We start from the raw sequence: 20,329 nt of genomic DNA, 5'->3' as shown, positions 1-20,329 counted from the left end.
AAGTGAGAGAATGCATGTGTGACAGAGTGTGCATGTGTAACTGACAGAGCATTTGATTAAGATCATATATGTAAAGTGTGTGAGTGAGAGAAACTGGTCGGAGAGGCAATGTGTGCGTATATAGGAGAAACAATGGAAGTAGATGACGAGAGAGAGAGAGATTTATTGTGGGAATGAGAAGCCTGTGCACGTGGAGAGAGCTAGCATAGGAGTAAGAAACCTGGGTGAGTGAGAGAGACAGCATGGGAGTGAGAAGCCTGTATATGTAAGATAGAACATGGAAATGGGAAGCCTGTGTGTGTGCGCATGAGAGAGAGAGACTGGGAAGGTGACTGGTGTGTGAAAGACAGAAACTGATCATGGGGGTGTAATTGGTATGTGTGTGTGTGTAAGAGACAGAGAGACTGGTCATGGGCCCTAAGGAAGAGGACCATGAGTACAGAGCTTCAGCCACTACTGCTTCTGGTGTGTGCTACTGGCCTGCATGGAAGAGGAATAGGAGAGCTGCTGGAGGGAGTTAGTAAAGGTGGCTTTTTAAGTTTATTTTTCTTGATTGACTGCCATTTTAATTACTGAATATTATGTGATGTGTCTGCTGTTTTGAAATATTTTATTGGTGTTTAATTTTTATGAGTTTTTAATTGTTGGATATTATTCTGTTCATAGTTTTTGTGAAGGACCCAAAAAACAAAGCGGAAGCCGATCAATATTGCTGGATAGCGAAGAAACGAAAAAAGATTGGTGTAATAAGGGATTCTTTATGGGCAAGTTTATGCATCCTGTTATACTTTTTGATCAATTGTTAAAAGTATTGCAAGTTGAACCTTGTAAACCGTTATGATGGCTTTACCGAATGACGGTATATAAAACTCAACAAATAAAGAATCCCTTGTTACACCGATCTTTTTTCGTTTCTTCGCCATAGTTGTTGTGAAACATTTATTCTGCTTATTGGTATAGTTATACAATTATTTCTATGTTGGGATCTATAGTTGCTTGGTTAGTTCTGTTTTCCTAATAGGAGGTGTATTGGTGTTTAGGGACCGATTTAATATTTGTAGTGTTGCCTTTTCATAGGTAGGGTTGTTACTGTTTGAGTGCATTCCATAAATGTGTGCGGATTAGTTTATGTGCATTACTGCAGATCTTGGGAGTATGTTAGGTCGGTTCTGTGTATGTGACCGACGTGAGGTATTTTACTGTATTAGGCTTATTTGTATTTTCTCAAGAGGCCATGCATTAGTGATAAACTGCTGTCTTTTCATAAGTTGGGCTATTGAGCCTGGTAGTTAGAGTTTGTGTTGCTGTTACTGAGATGACACCAGAACCAGAATATATTTTTTGTAAGGTGAATTGTGTGGGGGAATGTCATAGTTCTGCTTTACATCCATAATTGTGAATCAGGGGGGTTCCTGTGGATACAAACTGAATTTTTACATTTAGCATAATGATGGTCATGTGTTCAGTGTGTCACGCATGTGAGAACCATCTGTCAGGTGTGTCCCGACAGAAAAAAGGTTGAGAACCACTGATCTAATCTACTTGTTTGGCCACCTCAAGTTCATCAGATGTGATCAGCCCCAGATCCTGCTCCTGTTTGGTGCACAGACCTTCACCCCCTCTACTGTAACCCTGCCTTGGCTTTTTGCAACTGAAATGCTCAACCCTGCAATTTTTTTTTTTTTTTAAATAAATTTTAGCTGCCAGAACCCAGACAATTCCTCAAGCTTCACTAGAACGCTCTCCTCATGCTTTCCACACCTTCTAGGATGTCAACCCCAATGAAAATGTTGGTATCATCTGCAAACAATAACAAAATCAAACATTTATCAGTTGCAGTTATTTTGGCAACTGTTTAAAAAAAAAAACTAAAAAAATGAAATAAAGATGCTTTTAGCCTAGTTTGCGAAGGAAAGGAAAGCTTATAAAATCACCGTGTGCGCGCTCCCTAGTAACTTTTTGGCTTGCTGTCATACCCGCATCCAATTTTCAGGACATATCCCGGGGAGGGGGCTTTTTTTTTTTTAAGATTCACACACACACTCTGACATGCGAGCGCGTGTGGCGTCTCCTCTCCTCCAAGCCAAAACCTGAAACATTAGGAGGCACAGCAGGCAGGAACAGTCATTCCCACCGTATGGATGTCAATGGAAGAGGAGGGGGGCTGAGGAACTTGCCCCTGCTTCTACTTCCAACACACTACAGCCTTGCCCATCGCAGGAGAAATAAGGAGTCTCCTGACCATTTACCCCCGGAAGAAATAGTTGCTCCGATCACACATGGACACTAGGAGCAGGCTATGCTGCATCGTGACCAGGCCCGCGCAGCAGTGGTCCCACTCGGACATCCTGAGTGCTCACAGGTATACCAGCATTTAACTCCAGAGGAAGAAAAAAAAAAGAGAAAAAGAAAGCGCAAGAGTAGAACGAGGCACCCAAAGCACCAGGGAAAGCCTTCGAGATAAAAGACGGACCCCTGCCTGAACACTGGCCTAAGATCCCCAGTGGGCCACCATCCAAACTTGATCATGGGTCAACCTACCCCCTTCTGCTGCCAATCTCACTCTCCTGCTGTTTTTTCAAAAAAAACTTTATCAACAGCCTAACTTCCAAGGCAAGAGAAAAACAGAGAGAGAGGAAAGTTAGGGGTAAACCCCCAGAGAACCTCCTGAGATAGCCCACATCCCCAAAGGCTCAACCACGCCCCACAGGGCTTGTGGGAACTGATTAACCAGGCTTGCTCAAACCAGAAAACAAGCCCAGGAGCCTGGCCTAAAACCTTGCTTGACTAGGGAACTAATCACGAGATTTGTTGCCCTAGGAGCCAGAGGGCTGCTCAACCAGCCTAACCCTTTTTCCATTCTCTCTTCTAGTCTTGGACGGTATCAGAGCATTCGCTGCCAGAGCCCCCCAGGCTGAAACCACTTCCGTTTGTCCTTCCACAGTGCCCATCTTCCCTCCCCATTTCAAGGAGCAGTCCACATTACCCGATGGTTTTGGCTAGCAGGCTCCGAAGCATCTGACCTGCATGCTTTTGCAATCTATAGCCTTGCATACCATTTTAAATTAACTATTTCTCTTTCCTGAAAAGGGGCTGCTCTTCCTAACCCTGCAGCATTGATCACAGCTTGCCGAAACAAAGCTGAACTGGGGCCATTCACGAAGAGCGAAGGCCAGGGAAGAAAAACGTCTGTTTTGATTCTCTTCAGCTTCTCCCCCCAACCCCCACCCCCAAACTAGGTTTTCCAAGTATCCTTCAAGAAACTTGGAAAATTAAATATCTTCACAACTGCTTCCGACGCCTACTCTCAACCCTTCGCCTTCATTGAATTACTGGAGTCTGAATTCTTGTAGTTTAAGAATACTTAAACCTTGTCATCCACTGCTAGGAGCTACTTATTTCTTTTCTCATGGCAATATTACATCTTCCATTACTACTAGAAAGCACTCAAATATTTGTGCAAAAAGATACCATATAAAAATTGCACTGCATTAGACTATTATAACCTACAAACCCGAGGACGAGAAGAACTGCTATACTGTAACACAAACAAGGGTTACAATACAATTTCAAGTGTTTTGTTTAGAACAAAATTTAGTTTTCTATGTTTTCCTGCCCTGGAAGATATTTAGACAAAAAATAAGCAGCAGTATATAGAAAGACAAAGCTCAGCATGCCACAATCCACATGCAGACAAGATGTGGGGGAGAGTTTTGGCGTTGCCTTAAGTAACTTGTTAGCGCACTAGGCCAATTACAATTTTATTATATCCATATTTCTGGTAAATTAAAAAAACCCTCTAATAAACTGCAAACTAAAGTTTCCTTCAGCATTTAAGGGCTGTCTAATTCCAAACATAGGCATTCAGAACACATTTCCTTCAGTTTGGAAAAGCTGTCCTCTTACTACTCAGTATGTGCTCGTGCAACCCCTCAGTCTCTGTAGGTGGCCCAAGTCTTTTCTGTGTTATTAATGGTGTTAACTCCCAATGACATTTTGAAAACTAAATAACTCTCAAAAAAGAAAAAGGTTTCCACATGGTGACCGTTTCTTCAAGGGAGGTCTGCCTCCAACACAGAAAACCTTTAAATCAAACAAACAGATAATCCCACCCATTCCCTCCCCTCAGTCACGAAACGTTCCAGAAAGATCTTAGGATATGATCATCTGCACATAGACAACACCTAACTGAAGAGCAAGATTCCTTGTCCTACCAAGAAAAAGAGGAATCCACCCACATCAGCTCCGATAACAACTAAACGCTGCACATGAGGGTTATCGTCTGAGCCCAATGAGTGCAGTTTGAAAAGTCAGTTAAGATTTCACTGGAGCATGAATAGAAGTTTGGAGTTACAGTTTAAAAATTGGGACAAATGTAAGGGAAAAGGCCTTCAGTTTGCAAAATATACTACAAGCTGTATTAGGATGTATTACTACAAAACAATAAAAAGAGCTATTGCACTAGAAAGACTGAGCACGGAACTAGAAACCAAGAGACCCAAGTCTGAACCTCCTATTCCCCAGCCACCGAGAAAGTCAGACCACGTCACTATACCTCTCTGCACAAACTTACAGTGCGTGTATGTGTTAAGTGTTCTATGTAACGCTCACAGGCGAGGTTTTGTTCATTGTAAACCGGTGTGATTTGTATTCTATACAGGAATATTGGTATATAAAAGTTAAAAATAAATAAAATATATATACACACACACACACAGACACACACACGTGCAGTGTATTATATATACATATATATTTTACCAAAATGTTCCTCTTGTATCTTAATATTTCAGTAGGATAGCACACAGGAGGAATATTTTGGCACAGCAGCTTCCTTCTGCTGGCTTTCTAGGCTCCATCAGAACTGATCTTACTGGTGCTATGGAATTCTAAGCTCTCATTTATAGCTGCTGAATTTCTTTCCTCCAGTTCACTATTTTATTTTATTAGAACAAGCAAGAGAACAGGAAGCACAGAAAGGAAGCAAAGGAAGGACCTGCACACAAAAAGAAAAAACAAAAACCATGAAAGTTATCAAAACGGGCAGATCCTCCACACGTCCTTGGCTTCAGTTGGGCTGAGGGGAACCTCAGGAATCCAACATAGCAACACGAGCAAAAGCCTTGATAGGTCTGCCTGCACATATTACACCCTAGAAACTCCAGGGGGCTCTCCGACACCATGCTTTGGAAATTTGAGAGTTTGCCATCATATCCAACAGGCCCTAGTGTACAAGAGGCTCCTTCCTGTCATGCTATGTGCAACTCAGACCGGTTTGGAGACTCTCTCCCTGCAAGAGAAACCAATATTGGGCCATTGGGTCATTTTGATGCTTACCCTAGAAGTCTTCTTTCAAACATAAAAAAAATGAATGTCCCAAATTCCAGCTGTAATGGGACGCTGCAGACATACTTTTGATCACTTTATTAGGACACCAATGTATTAAAAAGGTTATCGTAAGCTTTATACCTCCAGAATCTTACTGGGCTTGCTCTGCCCAGACCTGAGATTTTTTTTTCTCTCCAGCTGCACATCTGTAGCACATTCTTGTATAAGAACTGGGTGGGCTGCCTTGCAAGAATTTGCTTCCCTTCCACAAACCGTTTGCTATCTTGCTGAGGCAGGGGCTGCGGCACCGCAGTCATGAGGAGAAGTTTAAAATCCTCAGCTTCCAAATTTCCCCAATGGCACTGCTTTCTAACGGTACCCGACCCTCGCCCAGCGAATACCTCTGCACGGGTGCATCATGGAAAACAGAATATGCTCGAGCAATTATTTTCTCTGTGATCTGGGGCCTCATTCGTTTTTACATTTCCCCGTCACATTCGTTCCAACGAAAGGGCCAGTTGCCGAATTTACTTCTGCCCTTGCTGAGGATGTTTTGTGCGAGGAGAGAAAATCCGAAGAGGTTCACAAAGGCGCAGAATGCAACCCTCTCCATCACATAAATAGAAAAGGCGCGGCAGCAGTCAGGACACAAGGATTTACAGCGTGACGGTGAAGGAGAGGACATTTCTAGCAGACACTGCTAGGGTCCTCTAAGAGGGTGCTCCCACACCAAGCAACGGTGTTTATTTTAACTCTAAAATGAAAAAAAGGCTTTGCTATGAAATTCAGCCTTTAGTTTGTGTGTTTCTTTCCCCCCCTCCCCCCCCCATCTCCCAACCGTAAGAATCTTGAAACAGAACTCCAAGTGCAAACACGATTTTTAAGCAGAGCTGGAAACCAGATTAACTGAAAATAAATCCATCAGCAAGGAGGAGGCCCAAGCCGCGATTCGGATACTTTACTCGCACTTACTAAAACATAAATATTGCACTTCGGTATTTCATTGACTTATTAACATCTGTGTGAAACTCTCAATTCATCACAGGCTCATTTGTAAAGGCCCTTTTGCCAATATTGCACTTTGGGACCAATCATAACATAGAAGAGTCGGAGTCTGTTCTACGTCAAGTCTTAAAATATTTAGAGAAATGGACGATAGAACAGGAAGAGATGAAAAGATTAAGCCAAGCTATAGCACAGATACATAAATTTACATTTGAATAAATCATTGTCTTAAGCAATAATGAGAACTCTTGCAGCTTGCCTCCATCGTATAAAATACTTCAATCTATAAAAGCAGAACAATTATTATTTGAGCCATGTGTTCTAAGATTTTAAAATACAAGACAATGTATTTAACACGTATGGGAGAACACAGATTCTTCTCATTCCACATCTATGGTAAACCCACCCTGAAAAGAGGACACGAGACTATCGAAAAATGGCATTCACTGCCATCTTCAGAACAGACTTCGAGGACAAACTTTGTGTGACCAAAAGGTTGGATGCATGCCCACATCTGTAACTTGCTCTTTCATGTGAACCTCAATCCCTGAAATCAAGTACCAATCCTTGAGAATAAGAAAAAAATTTAACTTCCACTCTTCCACCAAAGTGACAGCCAGAACTGCTCCCACTCCTCTCCCACGGCTCACTTAACTGTGCAGAGTACCATACTGCTGGATGGCACTGGCAGGAAGGTTGTACTGAGCACAGAATCCCTACTCCCTCCTCTATTTTTAATAAACAGAAACCTGCAGGGTGGATGAGCATTGGCTTGACCCTCAGGACAACCCTCCTGCTAGCTCCATGCTGCGGATAGCATCCCACACACTTCTGCTGGACACGAGGGCAAGTAGAAGCTGGGATAGCCAAGACAGCAATTACATGTCTTTTTTTTGGCAATTTACAAGCGGTATTCTGGAGTACCTCCGGAGTATGGGATCTTGGTTTAGTTGTCACTTTAAGACTGATGAAATTGAAGAAAACAACAGTGGATACTCTTCTCACAGTTTTAGTAGAAGATATAAGCTATTAAGTTACTAGAGAGTCTAACTGGGGGACAGCAACCAGGAAGCTTATGAATGCACCATTAGATGCAGCTTCCTTTTTTTTTGGCCCAGCAGTTTCCTCCTGTTCCAACTCAATCAGAAACAGCATCTGTTGAGCTACAGCATACAAGTGTTCATCCACAACTACCTGAGGGTTTTTCCCCTATTTTATATATTCCCTCCCATCTCAATCTGCTCAATCATCGCAAGGCACCATGCAACACGGCTCCTCCTGGTGCCCTCCAATCATGATCTCCAAGTGTGGCCACTTGGAGCTGCTGTTACAGTACAAGCACGACTCCTCCCTCCCCGGTGGCTAGAAACCATTGCTTTCACAGCATCCCCAGCTGACCTTGGCAGCAGAAGCCTGGGACTAAGCTACTGGACTGGTCCAATAGCTTCCTTATTATGAGGGATGCACCATACTTTCTCTCTGGATTATCCCTCTGCAGGTAATGATGCAACCCATTTAAGGATAGGGAGATCCAGAAGTTACTTCGACTTTCTCTTCAAGAATGGAGGTTTCCCCGAGTTGGATGTGGTTTGCAGTTTCAGATTTCCTGAGGCATAAGCTTTTAATTCCAAGCTCTTCTTGTCTAGGTCATGCCTATCTGAATCATCTGTGGCGTGTTACATAGTTCATTACGGGGGATGAATCATATGCCTATTGAATTCAAACTTTTAAAATTCTCTCTAGATATAATCAAGGAGAAAAGTGAAAATAAAAACCTTCTGCACCTTCTCTGCAGCTGTGAAAAAGTCCTTCTCAAACCCAAATACGGTAATCAGCGAAGATCAATGAATCAACACTTTTCCTAAAAGTAATTAACATCATTGTTTAAGGGGAAAATTTGATGTACAGTCTAAATCACTTTAGTGCATCTACTGGCAAACTTCTCAGAATTTCACCACTTTGAATAAAAAGCTCCTTCCTCTTGGGATGAATTCTCATAACCTTTACGCAAACTTGGACAGCCTGTATTCTGCCTTTTTGCTTCTAGGATGTCCATTCATATATCCGCACAAATATTTGCCCAGAGGTATATGGCCCTGGTTTGGACAATCTTTAATCGTATATAAACCTAGGGGTATCCAATAAGCCTCTCTTCTAAGGCCTGGATCTAGCTACTATCCCCTTGCACCGGAACACCTGGAGGACCCTGCAGGAGAGGAGGGACAGAGAAGATATGATACAGACCTTCAAATACCTGAAAGGAATTAAAGATGCACAAACATCAAACCTTTTCTGATGAGAAGTTCTAAAATCAGGGGACATGATATGAAACTCTAGGGGAGAAGACTCAAGAACAATGTCAGGAAACATTTCTTCATAGAAAGGGTGGTGCATGCAGGGAATGAATGCCCTCCCCGAAAAGGTGGTGAAGACGAGAACGGCAATGGAACTCAAACAGGCATGCGACAAAACCAGAAGATCCCGGCTAGCTAAAGAATGGCAATGAAGAAACAGGGTAACCTGTGTTAAACCCCAAACTGACATTTTTGCGTGGAGGTAACCTGCACAAAGCAGCAAGCAGTTGTTACTGAAAGCAACAAGGGGCAAACTGGATGGACCATTTGGGCTTTAAGTGCCCGTCATCTTATCTTCCAGAGTGGTGGAGTGGAAGGTAGAATTGGACAATGTTCTGCATATAGGCAGAGAGTCAAAGCCCAGGGTAAGAGTACAGGCCTCTGTGAAGCAAGGAAACCTGGCTCTTGGACCAAGGGTGGAAACGTTTCCAAAATACTTGGGCACCAGTCAAAAAAAAAAGCTAGTTTCTTTAAGAGCCAGGAGAAAACTCCACCCCACCCAGCACTACTTTCTTTCAGGCCGATACACTTCAGTGTGCTCAACCGAGCGCACAGTTTAACATCCATTTGGATGCGGGTTTTCGACACGCTCTTATTACCCCTTATACTGTAAGGAGTGAAGGCGCCTCGAAAATGCATGGCCAACCCCCCGGAAACTAATAGTGCTTATCACATGCAAATGCACGTTGATGAGACTATTAGTCACTCACCCAGGTTATCGAAAGTATCGCCTGCCCAAGGGCAGGCGTTAAGTTTGAAACAAACAACCAGGAAAAAAGGTGTACAGAAAAACAGGAAAAAAAAAACAAAACTGCTTTTCTGTACACCCTCCGACTTAATATCATAGTGACATTAAGTCGGAGGAACCTAAAATTAAAAATAAAAAAACATCTAACCCGCCAGTGAGTGGGTTAGTAAAACAGATGCTCAATTTTACGGGCGTCCGTTTCTCTAATCCGTGGCTGTCAGACGGTTCGAAAACAGATGCCGGTAAAATAGAGCATCGGTTGTCTGACCCACTGACAGCCAGCTCTACTGCTAATAAGAAGATGTTAGGGACGCACTATTGTCCCTAGTGCCTCCTTATTAGCATGACACCTAATTTGAATAGAGAATCGCGCGCCCAGGAGAGGTGCCTGTGTGTGCGTCGGGAGAACGGGCGCTCAACATGGAGCACAGGGTCTCCTGCACTTTTTACAGAATCGGCCTATGTTTTTACCAATTTATTTATTTATTTGAAGCTTTTATATACCGAGGTTTAGCGCATGCCTTCACCCCGGTTTACATTGAAACGAAAGAATGATACATAGAACAAGTAGTGAAACAAAAGTATATATAACAGGTCATGGAGCAGGTTGTAACAGGAAATAACTAAAATAGTTTAAGCCAAATAACGAAAATGAATATAGAAACGAAAAACGAGGAAGGTATATACAATAGAGGGGGAGGCAGTGGGAGGAGGAAGGGGTAAATATCTGCGGAAAAGAGAAGAGGGGAGAAGTAGGTGGAGGCTTAAGGCATCATAATTGTAATTTGCTTAAGTCATCATTGAAAGTCTGGCTGAAGATCCAGGTTTTCAGTTCTTTTTTGAATGCTTTATTATCGATGATATTGGTTAGGTAGTATGGTAGGGCATTCCAGAGTTTTGGCCCAGCTATGGAGAGAGCTCTATTTCTGGTGTTCGTAAGCTTTGCCATGGGATATGTGGGTATTTCGAGAAGTCGTTTGTCAGAAGTTCTGGTGTTCCGTTGAGGTTTGTGGGGGTGGAACATTTTACTGACTGCAGAGTTATCTGTATTGTGTACTGCGTTATGGATGATCGTCAGGGTTTTGTATTCTATTCTCTGAATGATTGGTAGCCAGTGTAGACTTTTTAATACTGGGGTGATGTGATCCGATTTTTTATTTCCGGTCAGTACTCTAGCAGCGGCATTTTGCAGTAACTGTAGTGGTTTTATGGTGGATTTGGGGAGACCTAGTAACATTGAGTTGCAATAGTCTAGGCTGCTGAAGATCAGGGATTGTAGTACTGTTCGGAATTCTTGATGGTGGAGGAGCGGTTTTAGGTGTTTTAGTACATGAAGTTTATAGAAACCTTCCTTGGTTTTGGTTGCTATGTTTGTTTTTAGGTTAAGATCTTTGTCGATCCATACGCCAAGGTCCTTTGTTAAGCTTTTTAGAGGTATGGAGATGTTGTTGATTAGAAGAGAGTTGAGGGAGATGGTTTGGTCTGATACGTTTCTTCCAATGAGGATACATTCAGTTTTATTCATGTTTAGGCATAATTTTAACTTGTTGAGCATATTACTAATTGTGGTTAGGTGTTTGGCAGCAGTGCGGAGAGCGTCTTCTATTGAGTTGGTGATAGGGATGATGAACTGAATGTCATCGGCGTACAGAAAGAAAGTTATTCCAAGACTGGAGATGAGGTGGCAGAGAGGGATTAGGTAGATGTTAAAGAGGGTGGCCGAAAGGGCAGAACCTTGTGGTACACCGGTGTCTAGAGGGAGGGGTTTTGATGAGATGTTATTCATAGTGACCTTGAAGGATCTGTTATTTAGGAAGGAGGTGAACCATTTGAGGGTGGTGTCGGAGAGGCCGATGTTTGTGAGGCTAGATAGAAGGATTTTGTGATCAACAGTATCGAATGCCGCGGAGAGGTCTAGGAGTATTAGGAGGTGGTTAATCTTGATGTCAGCACTTCTTAGAATTTCATTGGATAGGTTGGCGAGAAGTGTTTCCGTGCTGTGATTTTTTCTAAATCCGTGTTGATTCGCGTGTAGTATGTTGTTTGATTCAATTTATTTTTCTCTTTAACTTTTTTTTCCTTATTCTGCTTATTTCACGTGCCTTTATCTTTCCCTGCCCCCCCCGGCTTCTCTCTCATTTCCCTCCCCTCTCTCACCACTTCTTTTCCACCAGGCCGGCAGCAACAGCGCTCTCTCTTCCTGGGCCCTGACTGGCAGCAGCTCTTCCTGAGCTGTGGCCCGAGGATGGTAGTGCTTTCCAGGCCCAAAGGCCTTCCCACAGCAGAGGCAACACCATCTAGACATCTAGAAATCTCTCATCCCTGTGTGGGACACTCCTTAAAATGTCTGAGAGAGAAGATACACTATAAAAAAAAAAAAGTGCAGACGAGAAAAATTAATATAGGCGTTTTAGACATTTTATTATGTCTTAACTTTTTATTCTTACTGTTTTACTTTATCTTTTGGTAATTTTATAGTTTTGAAAAATCTAGATCTTTATGTGTATTTATAATATAATAATTGTATTTTTTTTTACTTTTCCTATGGTTAATTGTGAACCGTTGAGATGGACCTGTCCGTGCAACGGTATATAAAACTGTTTAAATAAATAAATAAATACACCAAGGAAGACCGATGTGGTGTCACATGTCAAGACAGCAGCACCCTCAACATGGCTACTGACTGGAAGCATCAGGGTCTGCACGCAGGAAGATTCAAATGAAAAAAAGAGCACTGCCCCTGGCACTCAGGTTAAGGAATACAAGGTCCTGTCTCCTCCTCTGGAGAACAGGGCACTGCTGTCAGGAAGGGGCCCTAGCCAGCACCAAACAAGCCAACGGAGGACAGTAAGGAAGACACTGGCCCAGGCACAATGCAGCAGTAGAGAAGATCCCAGTTAGACAAAAATTCTCCATTAAAAAAAATGCACCTGTGAAGGGATGAAGGCAAATAATGTGCCAAAGCATCTGCCAAGCAGGCAGAGAGAAGCGGAACTGCCTGAACGCCCTGAGGATTCAAGGAGTCTTCCCTCTTTGCAACAGAGGAAAAAAAGCCCCAAAACAAAATATCTATCAAGGAGTGGAAAATGTTAGAAGTCAGGGATAGACGCTGTCTTCAGCAAAGCATGAAGTTCCCATGGCATAATAACCAAAAATGGTGACAGACAGAATAAATATGAAATTGGATATATCTTTCCCTATCCCAAACAGTGAACGAAAGGGAACAGAAGCACAAATGTGATTAAAAACCTCTGCCCAAATAGCTGAATAAGCTGCAGGTTGCTATATAATTCATTACAGAGTACAGCACGTAAGCCGAACAAGAGCACTTTACGATCAGGCCATGCATGGAAATTTCTGAATTTTGTCTCTCCACTGGTGAATCACAGCAGCACAACTTCAAGACATCTGCTGTACCCATCGTAACTCCAGAAACCCATTCAAAGGCAAAAAGCTCTAGCATCGCAGGCATGCTGCTCGGTGTTAAAATCCACCCAAACATGCAGGACTTCCCCACCCCACCCAAATATCGATAATTCATGGAACGGGGGTCAGCATTCCACACAATCGTACCACAGCGTGCAGGCCCATGTCCCGTGGCCGCTGCAGAACACGTTCGCCAAAGGCCATTCCACTGCTGCAGCAAGATAAAATAGAAAAGGGTGTTTTGGTCGTGAAACGACAGGGGCTGTGCCCCGTGGACTCTGTTTCCTTACCAAGGAATTACTGAGAGACATGAGCCATTCAAGATTTAAGGACATGACTCCATAACAATCAAGTCTACAGTCTTTTAACACCCAACTTCTGGATCCAAAAAGCCCTTCACAAAACTAAGCCCGAAAGCTCAACAAGCAGTGGTATTTCCATAATCCTTCAAGCACTCACTCGTGTACTCTGTTATCGCCGTACAAGTCACTTAGGCCAAAGCTGACATAATGCCAGTGTTCCGGGACGTTCGCCGTTGGATTCCCCAGGTTCCTGTACATGCTCACGTAGTCCAGAGGATCCGGTCCTCCCAACCTGCAAAACAAAAAAAAAAAACACACATACACACTTCAATACAAATGTCCAAAAATACAAGGGAATCAAATTAATTGCTGTACATTAATTTCAATGGAAGGCATTGAATTGACTACCAATAAAAGTATCATTTTCAAAAAAGATAAGCCAAGGATGGGATGGGTGGGAATAAGGAACACAAGTTTTGACCCCATACATTTCAGTCACTGCATTTTCTAACTGTAATCTGAGAAGTCCTACTGTGTTGTAAGGTCCTGGCAAATTTATGTTCTGTCTGAATATCTTTCAACCACACAGTCATTCCACTACTTCCTGTTCTGTTAACGTTGTCCTCTCGGTGCTGGAGGCCAAAGGAAGCAGACAGTTGCAGCCGAAATTCATACTGATCTGAACCTAAAGAACCCAGTAGGCGCTAAGCAACAGGTTTTTTGTTTTTTTTTTTAAATAATTATTTTTAAAAATCCATTATTTTTAACTTACTGCACAGCACTTGGCTACACAATAATGTCTAAGAACAAAGCGGCAACTACTATTTTGTAAAGGAACACATCAACATCAATTGCCCTTCTAAAAAGGTAGAAATAGAGCAAACCACAATATTCAGAACACCAGGCAGACCAAGTCAAAAAGGTCGAAATTCAGCAGGGCAGCACTTACCAACCAGTGTGCCATCAGACAAGGCCCTACTTGGATCCAGGCCAGCTCCCAGCCTCCGCTCTCAGCAACAAAAGGCACCAGCGGTAGCTCTTAAAGATGCAGGAGCTCCTTTAACTCGGGTAATCATGCAGGCCTCTTCTTCTTACCTACAGCATGAGCCCTGAATTAAGGGGCAGCATGCAGGGGCAGGAAGAACCAAGGCCCTACTTTGTGCAATGCACTCAGCATCTCCTCCTTCAAGTCCTTCCCACCTTACTCTTATCCCCAGGCTGAGCGAGATGGAGAAGAGAGAGCACCGAGCCCTGGATGGGACTCACTACGAGCATCTGGAGCAGCAGCAGTTCAGGAGCTCTGACTGCCACACGAAGCGGCCAAGGTAAAGGAGAAATCCAGATGTCTGCATCGCAGCAACATCTCCCTTCTCCTGCATATCTACAGAGAGGGAACTGGCCCACTGTGATGGGTTCATGTGCGTGTCTGTCCCCTCTCTCACATCTGAAACATTTTAGAAGAGAGACTGGTGGAGTCTTCTGTGCTTTCCTGGCTCTTCTTTTGACCACGAGTCCTCTCCACGTCCGCACTGCCTGCTCCATGGAGACTGGTGTGCCGCACACCATTTCTATTAACGTAGGCATGCCTTGGGCTTGAACAAACTGGGAAACACTGCACTAGAACATGGTAACTGACTGCATATTTCATCAGAGAGCCAGTGGGCCCTCACCGGTGCATAGGGAGATGCTTTGGTGTTTGCGAGGACAGGGAAAGAGTCCAGGCGTCAAAGATTACGCATAGGGGGAAGCTTGTGGGGGAGCACATGAAGTGGGGTGCTACTGGTCAGCCTATTAATGAGCCGGGGGTTTGGACCTATGCAATGGATGGCAGCTGGTCTGGAGGTGGCCAAATTAGAGGCCTGGTGTAAATAAACAGGCATGGCCTGCAAGGACGGCCAGGGGGTTGGTGAGGCAGCGGCACACTGCAAGGAGCAGCAGTGGCCACGGCAGCATTCAGGGAATGGGGTGCCAGTGGGTACCACCTTCAAGGAGCGGAAGGTTGGAGGGCTGCCACCTCACCAGGGCAGCAAGGGAGGGAGGAGTAACAGTAAGAAGTCTTTGCCGGTGGGGTGTAGGTCAGTCTCTTATAAAAGTTTAATGTTACGTTTGCACAAAGTATTTCTGCATGTTATGTTTAAGTCCACGCTTGTATGGCTGTGGCTGTTTTTATCCACTTAAAGGGCATCACGACTTGTATTGCATCATTGACAACAATGGTGTGGGGTCGGTGGTAGGGGAGGGATTCCAGGAAGCTATGGCAAGCCCAAGTTAAAATTATTTAAAACACCAAGGCCCAGAGTGTGCACACAACTATCATCTTAAGATCAGTCAATGCGGTAAGCAACAATCTACAATCAGTGTCTGTGTTCTTAAACTTTTTATTGAATGTAAAATACAGAGTACTGACAATTACAGAACAAACTCTGTTGCAAAAATGATCATTCAAAAATTATTTCCACATCTCCGTGAACTCTCCGGCAACCATAAACCTCTGGCGTGTAAAAATCCATTGGAAGCAACAGATGAAGCTATACAACTCCTGCAGCAGTTCTGCATAACTCTCATTCTGTCAAAATAAAGTCCAGTGGTGACCACAGGTACCAGCACACAGTCAGATTTCCAAGTCATAACTCCATGAAAAAAAAAAATTACATAAAGAAGAAAAATTCTGATGCAGAACAGATGGAGCCCTGCTTTCTGGGACGTGCGCCCATACCGAATACCCTGACCTGTCCTGAAACTTTGGTATCTGTGGTGATAGGACACAGAATGCAAGGATGGACACAAACTGATTTCATAAGCCTTCTTCCCTTCAGAAAAGTAGGCTAAAAACTTGCATGCAAGGTGTAGACTATTCCAAATCTGTTGCAAAACCAGGCATACAGAGGGGAATGGATTGTCCAAGGGTTAGGTTGTCCATTCCAAAATGGCTCACATTTGTCATAATTAAAAGTTATTAACATACAAAAGTTAAATTGCTGTAATGAAATGAGCCTGGTTAAAAACCAGATTAACAGCCTGTGGTCTTTGCCCACTTCCAGGTGGACAAAGAGAAGCTACTTATACCTGAAATATGTTATAAACCACTGTGAGCTAAAACTTGGGAAGGCAGAAATGCAAAAATTATAAGGCCACCATCACAACAGTGTCAGGTTGGAAGCCCCAGTAGTATAAACCAAGCTAGGAATGGCATCTCAATGCTGATTTTTTAGATAAGGCAATAACAAACATTCCCCAACTTATGAGGTATTGCAGGCATAAGAAAACAAGTAACTGTGATAAAGGTTACAAACACACACATTTAGGACAAGCTTAAATCCAGTCCAGATCAGTTTCCACAGTAACTCCTCTTCATAAGAACCTAAAGCTTGCCATATTGGATTTCCAACAGAGGCCAATCCAGGTCACAAGTACCTGGCAGGATCCCAAGGGGTAGACAGATTCCTAGCTGCTTATCTCAAGAATAAGCAGTGGATTTCTGCAATTCTACCTTAATTATTAAATGGACATTTCCTCCAGGAACTTGTCCAAACAATTTTTTTTAAATGCAGCTATACTAATAGCTTTCACTACATTCTCTGGCATCGAATTCCAGAGCTTAATTATGCAATGAGTAAAAAAATTTTTTTCTCTTATTAGTTTTAAATGTATTACCCAATAACTTCATTGTGTGTCCCCTAGTCTTTTGTATTTTTCAAAAAAAAGAGTAAACAACTAATTAAGTTTATTCGTTCCATTCCACTCATTATTTTATAGACCTCTATCATATCTCCCCTCAGCCGTCTGTTCTCCAAACTGAAGAGTCTTAACCTCTTTAGCCTTTCTTCATAGGGGAATTGTTGCATCCCCTTTATCATCTTGGTTGCCCTTCTCTGTACCTTTTCTAATTCTGCTATTTCTTTCATGAGATGTGGTGACCAGAACAGCACACAATTCTCAAGATGAGGTGGCACCATATAGCAATACAGAGGTATTACAATATTCTCTGTTTTATTCTCCGTTCCTTTCCTAATAATTCCTACCATTCTATTTGCTTTCTTGGCTGCTGTTGCACACTGAGCAGAAGATTTCAATGTATTTTCAAAAATGACACTTACATCCTTTTCCCGCATGGTGCCTCCTAATGTGGAACCTTGCATTTTGTAGTTATAAATTGGGTTTCTTTTCCCTAAGTGCATAACTCTGCACTTATCTACATTACATTTCGTTTGCCATTTGCATGCCCAGTCTCCCAGTTTTGCAATATCTTCTTGCAATTTCTCACAATCCTCTTGTGATGACAACTTTGAATAATTTTGTGTTATCAGCAAACATAGTTGATACTCAAGACACAACTTCTCCTTACAGGACTAATACAGAGCTTCCAGACTTTCACACCATATAACTTCAATAGACAGAGAATTAAGATCTCACAAGTCTTCCACAAGGATCCCCACAATTACTTGGCCTCCAGCCTTCTAAATGCAGGGAAGTGTCCCAGCAAACTTTATGAACCTGCCAAGGACCAAACCAGATCCCCAGGAGCGGGACCATACATCAGGGACAATAGATGTCTCCTGCCCCTGCTTAAGCTGCTCTGCAGCTCCACATGCAAGGCACCAGCGTGTCTGTCCTGATCTTAGTTCAAAGCCTGCCAGAGCACTTATTGCGCCGACAACAACACTAAATGGCACCCTTATTTAGCAGTCTCAGCAAAGAGGACAAATTGAATGAGCATGAACCCCGATTCACCCTCTCACCCATTCAGAGGTCCCCCTCCACTAAAGGGGAGTGTAGTGTAGGGAAGTTTACCCTCACTACTGCTGCTGACGCAATGAAGTACAGGGTACTTCAATAATCTGCTACCTTTCACAAATACCAAAGTCATGGAAAACAGTTTCTAAATTAAAGAATTCTCTTTATGTTACTTACACAGGTTTCATACATAAAATACTAGGTACCACAGTATACACAAGTAGAATCTATCCCAAATGCTCAGAGTTCCAAATATGTAAACGTACGCTATTGCACAATGTCTATATGGTGAGTAGGAGTCATCTCATGAGTAAGCCCTTAGAAAGGATTCTAGAAGCAAAATCGAGCCATTCTATACTTAAAGGCAAAAGAAGAAACACACCTCAGAGTTTGTGTAATGGGAAAATTAAAAAGTTAACAGGGGATTTGCATGGAGGAGCACTAATTTGTACACAGTTTTGGTACGCTAAACTCTCAAATCGGGAGTAAAGTCATACACAGAAAAGTGTGCACACAGCTAAGTGCACCTTCTTATATACATTGGAGCCTCTGTTGCTTGTGTCCTTTCCTGCTGTTATAGTATTAGGTTGCTTCACAGGAGGGGGGGGGGGGGGGAATGGAAGTTCATTCCTTCCTCAAAGATTACTTGACTTTGTTCCGTGTGAATAACTCCTGCTGTCCATATTCCCTGCCATGAGTTACCAGTTCAATGTCCGGAGGCGTATTATGGCCGGGCTAGTGCCTCTTCCCGATCATTGGTAAACTGGAATTGACTCCCATTTGTTTGCAACAGCAGTGTGAGGCTGCAAAATTGGTGGATTCCTGCTGAGCGCTGCTGGTATTCCAAACTGTCCACTTCCGCAGCCTGGCATAATAGAGCTCAAGATGCATTCAATATTTTAATACCAACAAAGCAAAAATGTCCAGAAAACTAACCTCTCTTTGCATGATTAAAATTATTTAAACCAATAAAAAACTTTTAGGATACTAAAATTAAGGCATTTGCTATTACGTCCCAATACAGAGATGCGTACACTTAACTCGTGTTTTCCTGTCACTGGAAATTTAACTTCTGGTCAGAGGTGGTGAAATAAAGTGTTTGGGCTCACCCTAGAATTCATGGAATGGGAGGGGTTTGCACTCAGAATTTACCTGCATACAAAACAATTCACACATAATCCAGGTTTGGTTTGCGCAAAGTACATCATGTGCACATTTTCAGGTTAGCGCGCTTTATTTTTTTTTTTTTTAAACTCCTGATGCATTAGCAAACCTTTAACTTACTGCAGCAGGAGGTAACTTCTTTAAGAAAATGTACGCTGGACTCCAGCACACATTTTGTACTTGGGACCAGTAGATGTCAGAACAGTCTGTAGGGGTTGTGTGTAACAGATGTTAGCAGACCCCCCCTGCTGGTCACTTCATGCAATACTGCCATCCGCGTCACATATTTAACCCAAAGATGTAAAAACAACCACACCTGAAAACCACATTACAAAGCACAAACCATACACTGAACAAGAAGTAAAGTGTGTTTCAAATTTTGTACTTGATGATACAGTCACACCACAGTTGTGACGGGGATGGTTTTGTTTTCTTTTTAACAACATAACTGCATAAACCACCTTCAGTCCATGAGAGAAATCTTAAAATTTAAAGACAGGAACAAATGGAAGGTATTTATCTAAAAAATAAATAAAAGTTATTAAGTAATATCTTTCAGCCTAACTGTAGGTATCATGGCAGAACTTTGTAAAAAAAAAAAAAAAAAGAGTAGCTAGCAAAAGCTCAGACGAGATGAAGCACATATTTTTCTACTGAATTAACTTAATACATTTGTGATTAGCTTTTAAGAGCCACAAAGTTAGGAGTCTCATCTACATGTTTAGTGACCCCTATTTCTACATATCCAAGTACATTAATACAGCAACTGAACTACTGTAATAAAAGGAAAGTGTAGAATGAGTTAGTTACCAGAACCATAAATATTAATAAAAAATTAATTATATCCCACTACAATACAATGTATAAGGGTTTTATGACATCCTGACAGAGTAATGAAATTAATTGGATTACAGAGAGAAATGCTAAATAGTACAATACACCTACAATGCACAGAAAATTACCCGGAAAAGAAAGTTTTTAATTTACCTGGTTTTAAACACACACACAAATTCATAATTAAAGCAAATTTAACTGAAGGAAAAAATGTCTTTCTGGAGTGTCTTCTATAATTAACCACTACAGTCTCAACTGTAAATGTCTAGAACTAGAACTGATCTAGTAAGCTTTTTCCACGGACAAAAAAGTGGGAGAAAAGCCTGTGATTTTACATCAATCTCGGTTTTTTTTAAGTAGAGGTGTGTTTCTACACACAAAATCAAGGAACAAAAAAGCTTTGCGAACGGTATTTCTACTATTAAAAATATAAA

The 20,329-nt window shown here is 42.4% G+C and overlaps 1 protein-coding gene across 2 annotated transcripts in view; it reads right to left on the bottom strand.

Annotated features, from left to right (window-relative positions):
* SUFU (SUFU negative regulator of hedgehog signaling) overlaps positions 1–20,329 on the bottom strand; it is a 268,510-nt gene that overhangs the window by 246,996 nt on the left and 1,185 nt on the right. For both annotated transcript variants that reach the window (XM_029610267.1, XM_029610268.1), the window contains exon 2: positions 13,321–13,455. In XM_029610267.1, the coding sequence (XP_029466127.1) occupies positions 13,321–13,455 (135 nt within the window). The remainder of the gene's footprint in view (positions 1–13,320; positions 13,456–20,329) is intronic.

Source organism: Rhinatrema bivittatum, chromosome 7 (genome assembly GCF_901001135.1).
Source record: "Rhinatrema bivittatum chromosome 7, aRhiBiv1.1, whole genome shotgun sequence".
Lineage (NCBI taxonomy): Eukaryota > Metazoa > Chordata > Amphibia > Gymnophiona > Rhinatrematidae > Rhinatrema > Rhinatrema bivittatum.
Note: the sequence above shows the minus strand (reverse complement) of the source record. Positions and strands in the feature narration are given on the sequence as shown.